The sequence below is a fragment of the Oncorhynchus masou genome, chromosome 28, assembly GCF_036934945.1.
Source record: "Oncorhynchus masou masou isolate Uvic2021 chromosome 28, UVic_Omas_1.1, whole genome shotgun sequence".
NCBI classification, from domain to species: Eukaryota; Metazoa; Chordata; class Actinopteri; order Salmoniformes; family Salmonidae; genus Oncorhynchus; species Oncorhynchus masou.
The window spans coordinates 67,419,521-67,425,396 of NC_088239.1; the positions used below are offsets into that span (position 1 = coordinate 67,419,521).

General features: G+C 44.3%; 1 protein-coding gene across 1 annotated transcript; it reads left to right on the top strand.

The window, feature by feature from the left end:
• Nucleotides 1–1,896, top strand: LOC135516908 (beta-crystallin A4-like). The gene is made up of 5 exons (XM_064940977.1): nt 1–39; nt 657–775; nt 984–1,125; nt 1,230–1,372; nt 1,749–1,896. The coding sequence occupies exons 1-5, from the start codon at nt 1–3 to the stop codon at nt 1,894–1,896; spliced, it is 591 nt and encodes a 196-aa protein (XP_064797049.1).
• Nucleotides 1,897–5,876: the final 3,980 nt, after the last annotated feature.

The window sequence follows — 5,876 nt, forward strand, 5'->3', positions numbered from 1 at the left end:
ATGACTCACCATTGTACCAAGTTCTCCGGCCACTGGAAGGTATGTGAGACTGATTAACTGAGTGTATGGATGACAGCACAGCTCAATGCATTATGTAAAGGTCTGTTCTGGCCCTGTTTCAAAACTTCTACAATTCATCCTTTCTTGCAGTAGTCAATGATCTGAAAGCAATGTAGTGTACTTCCATCTATCCAGCTATGTCAGAACAGTGATTACCCCAAGGAGGGAAGAGGGGATGGAAGGATGGATTTGTTAAGTATTTGAGCATAGCCTGCCTGTGTGTTCAGGAAAGCTCTTTAACAGAGGGCTGTGTGAGAAACAGGCTGAGCTCAGTGCACACCGTTTATCACAGGAGACAATTCTGTCATAACAGCAGGCTCGGGTCTAGACACACTATTTCTGTTCCAGCTGAACAGATTACACCCTGCCCAAATTTAGACAAAACAGACCACATTGCATTACCATAGTATCATATGATTGGTCCATTTATCCAGGTTCATGTAACTGTTATTAGAACCAAATTGAGCAATATCCCAGCTTTAAAGAGGTAGTTGTAGAGATACTTGTGGCTGCACCCAAACCTCAGCTTTAACCTGTCCAGGTAAATAGATAGATAGAGTACGTAATTCATGTCTCTCTCTCTCTGCCCCTCTCAGATCATTGTCTTCGACGAGGAGTGCTTCCAGGGCCGTCGGCATGAGTTCACCTCCGAGTGCTGCAATGTGATGGAGTTTGGTTTTGAGACCGTGCGCTCCCTCAGGATTGAGAGTGGAGCGTGAGTAAAAAACACACACAAATCCACATACACACGCAGACAACACTCACCTAGCACTGTATGGTTTCAGACTTTAGAATTATTGCTCAGAGAAGCCGGGGGAAAATTATGATATCGACGCAATCTCTGACTTCTTCCCTTTCTCCCTCCCATCTTCTCTCCATCTCCCTCTCTCCCTCCCTGACCTTTCTCTCCCTCTCTCCTATAGTTGGATTGGCTATGAGCATGCTTCCTACCAGGGCCAGCAGTTTGTGCTGGAGAGAGGAGAGTACCCCCAGTGCGATGCCTTCAGTGGTAGCAATGCCTACCACATAGAGAGGATGACCTCCTTCAGGCCCATTGCCTGCGCTGTGAGTAACACAACCACCACTCTCTCTATCCATATCTCTTTTTACCACTACCTATTCTACACTCTTCCTCTTGACTGACATCCCCCCTGTCCTCTCCCCTCCAGAACCACAGGGAGTGCCGTATGACCATCTATGAGCGCGAGAACTTCCTGGGTCGTAAGGGCGAGCTGAGTGACGACTACCCCTCCCTTCAGGCCATGGGCTGGTGCAACAACGAGGTCGGCTCCCTCAGGATCCAGTCTGGAGCGTGAGTAGCCAGCTTTAGCCCCCTCTCACCCAGTCCCCTAACACATCTCCCTCTCACCCTCTCTCCTTCTCTCAAATCAAATCACATGTTATTTGTCACATGCTTTGTAAACAACAGGTGTAGACTAACAGTGAAATGCTTACTTACGGCCCTTACCAACAATGCAGAGAGAAAGAAAATAGAGAAATAATAGAAAAGTAAAACACGTAATACTACACTCACTCTCAAGCGCTCACTCCAATCTGCCTCTCTATCTTACATTCTCTATGAATCTCTCTCACCCTCGCTACAATTTCATTTTTTACTACTTCCTCAGCCTCATGGTATCCCTTTCCGCCAACTGTCTCTGAAATCTCTCTGTCTCTCTACCAAACAGTTTTGTGTGCTACCAGTACCCCGGATACCGTGGCTACCAGTACATCATGGAGTGTGACCGTCACTGTGGCGAGTACAAGCACTTCAGGGAGTTCGGCTCCCACTCCCAGACCCCTCAGATCCAGTCCATCCGTCGCATTCAGCAGTAACCTCTCACCGTTACCCCAAGCTTATCCCCACTGCTACCCAATGCTGAATAAACTGTCTTTCTAAAACCTCACTGACCTACTGTCCATGCTTCTGCCTCTCTGAATGTATGTCAACTGTAGATTAAATGGTACTATGAGATAAATATAGCTAGAGACAAACAAACAAACAATTCAATAAATAAACAAACAAACAATTAAACAGAGGGATATTTAGACATGTTTGAGTACTTCTGACAATAATACCTTCACTGGCCGGCAGGGGGCGCTACGTCTCCAGTGATGCCTCTAAAAAAGTTAAATATCATAATAAAACGCGGATTGGTTAAATCAAATATAACAGTGCGATGTCGCACATTGCTGGATAGAATCACACACATCATATTGACGACACCTGGCCCTGATGGCCTGTCAGTTGAATTCTATAGACAGTTTTGAGAGTTACTAGAAGACACTATTTTTTAGGTTTCAAGATTAGGAAAATTAGGAAATGGTCTCCACTATGAAACAATGCGATATTTCACTGATTCCGAAGCCAGATAAAGACCCTTCTCTCAACGTTGATTACAAATTCATTGCTCTGGTTCATGCCAAAAGATTTTTAAAAGGAATAGATACCATTATAAATAAAACTCAAACAGGATTTTTGAAGGGCCGTCACATAAACTCAAACATTAGTTTATTCTTTGACCTTCTAGATTATTCAGATGCAATTGACTCAGATGCGGTTGCCTAATTTTTGGACATCTGTAAAGCCTTTGACACAATTGAACATTAATTTCTCTTTAGGTTACTTAAACTCTTTGGCTTCTGTGAAAATTTTAGCAAATCATGTGCATGTTTTACAAAGATATAAATAGTTCTGTGTTACAAAACCTTAATAGATCCAAAAGATTCAGTACCAACAGAAGTGTATGACAGGGATGCCCAATTTCGCCATTTTTATTAATTTTGGAACTTCTATCTCTAGATATTCTGAATGATGCAAATTTGTATGGCTTAACCATTTTTAACAAATAAATCAAAATTTCCCAACTGGCTGATGATACTACTCTTTTCTTAAGAGACAAAGACCAAGTCGCCCATGCCCTTAATGCTATCACTGCATTCTCTATTGCATCAGGATTAAAACTGAATGTTTCTAAATGTGAAAACGTATGTTTATATGACTCTGATGATAAAGAAATAGAAGATATTCCTGTAAAGGTCTGTGTTAAATATTTAGGAATACTAAATAATCTGTCAAAAAACCAAGCTTTAATGGCCAGTAAAATATGTTTCCTGCAGAATCTTTCCCCACATAAGGCTATTTTTTGGAATAATTCAGACAAACATGTAAGGAACAAGTCATTGTTCTACCTCAGCTGGCATGAGAGGAATATTGATGTTCTTGATATTTTCGACAACAAGGGTAATATTCTCACATATGAACAATTTATAACACTGAATGAGTTTCAAATACCTTTCAGAGTTTATTTCTGTGGTTAAAGCCGTTCCCAGTGGTTTAACTACACTAATGAAAACTCATCTTAGCTTTGGTAATGATCACAAAGCTTATCCAGAACTCAGTTTGGAAGGCGTGGGCTTACTTGCGAAATCTTGTTGTATATATACATAAGACAAATTCTACATTCACAGAACCAACTTACGCCCAGAGGCACATTTTTCTGGAACATGCTTATTCCTGATATTGTCTGGAAAAAAGCTTGGTTAAGGTAAGGCCTTACTGTAGCGGGGTGCGTAATTGGCGGCAGAGAAGTCAGGCGCAGGAAAGCAGAACTTGGTAATAACCGGAGATTTATTAAGCAAAACAAACAGCATCCAGAACAACAAGAATAAATGGCCACAAAATAACCCGTCAAGCGCTCCCGGGGAACGTGCACAAGCACTACAATAAACAATCCCACACAAGACATGGGGGGAACAGAGGGTTAAACACACAACAAGTAAATGAGGGAATTGAAACCAGGTGTGAGAAAAAAACAAGACAAAACAAATGGAAAATGAAAAGTGGATCGACGATGGCTAGAAGACCGGCGACGCCGACCGCCGAGCGACGCCCGAACAAGGAGAGGACCCGACTTCGGCGGAAGTCGTGACAGGGGTTAATACGGTAATCGGGGGGAAGCTGTAACCTATAACAAACCTCGTTCACTCTCCCCAGGACTTTAAATGGCCCCACAAACCACGGGCCCAACTTCCGGCAGGGCAGGCGGAGGGGCGGGTGTAGAGAGCTAGACCCAGTCCCGGTCCCCCAGGGCCTCACTGCGGTGACGGTCTGCGCTGGCTTTCTGGCGCAGTACGGCCCGCTGGAGGTGAACATGACGGCGTCCCATGTCTCCTCCGCACGCCTGAACCAGTCATCCACCGCAGGAGTCTCGGTCTGACTCTGATGCCAAGGTGCAAGAACCGGTTGGTACCCCAGTACGCACTGGAAGGGGGAGAGGTTAGTGGAGGAGTGGAGGAGCGAGTTCTGAGCTATCTCGGCCCAGGGCACGAATGCTGCCCACTCCCCCGGCCGATCCTGGCAGGATATAACCCCACCCACTTTGCCAAAGCACAGCCCCCACACCACTAGAGGGATATATTCAAACACCAACTTACCATCCTGAGACAAGCCCTAGTATAGCCCACAAAGATCTCCGCCATGGCACAACCCAAGAGGGGCCACAACCCAGACAGGAAGATCACGTCAGTGACTCAACCCACTCAAGTGACGCACCCCTCCTAGGGACAGCATGGAAGAGCACCAGTAAGCCAGTGAATCAGCCCCTGTAATAGGGTTAGAGGCAGAGAATCCCAGTGGAGAGAGGGGAACCGGCCAGGCAGAGACAGCAAGGGCGGTTCGTTGCTCCAGAGACTTTCCGTTCATCTTCACACTCCTGGGCCAGACTACACTCTATCATATGACCCACTAAAGAGATTCTTCATTAAAGACTTGAAGTTTGAGACCGAGTCTGCATCTCTCACATGGGTAGACAGACCATTTCATAAAAATGGAGCTCTATAGGATAAAGCCCTGCCTCCAGCTGTTTGCTTAGAAATTCTAGGGACAATTAGGAGGCCTGTGTCTTGTGACCGTAGCGTACGTGTAGGTATGTACTCCAGGACCAAATCGGAAAGATAGGTAGGAGCAAGCCCATGTAATGCTTTGTAGGTTAGCAGTAAAACCTTGAAAACAGCCCTTGCCTTAACAGGAAGCCAGTGTAGGGAGGCTAGCACTGGAGTAATATAATCACATTTTTTGGTTCTAGTCAGGATTCTAGCAGCTATATTTAGCACTAACTGAAGTTTATTTAATGCTTTATCTGGTCAGCCGGAAAGTAGAGCATTGCAGTAGTCTAACCTATAAGTAACAAAAGCATGGATTAATTTTTCTGCATCATTTTTGGACAGAAAGTTTCTGATTTTTGCAAGTTACGTAGATGGAAAAAAGCTGTCCTTGAAACAGTCTTGATATGTTTGTCAAAAGAGAGATCAGGGTCCAGAGTAACGCAGAGGTCCTTCACATTTTTATTTGAGACAACTGTCCAACCATCAGGATTCATTTGTCAGATTCAACAGAAGCATCTCTGTTTTGTCCGAGTTTAACGGTAGAAAGTTTGCAGCCATCCACTTCCTTACGTCTGAAACACAGGCTTCTAGCGAGGGCACTTTTGGGACTTCACCATGTTTCATTGAAATGTACAGCTGTGTGTCATCCTCATAGCAGTGAAAGTTAACATTATGTTTTCGAATGACATCCCTAAGAGGTAAAATATATAGTGAAAACAATAGTGATCCTAAAACGGAACCTTGAGGAACACCAAACTGATATCTTTCCGACAGATATCAGGCCAGAACTTGTCCGTGTAGACCAATTTGAGTTTCCAATCTCTCCAAAAGAATATGGTGATCGGTGGTATCAAAAGCAGCACTAAGGTCTAGGAGCACGAGGACAGATGCCATTAAAAGATGCCATTAAAAGGACATTTACCACCTTC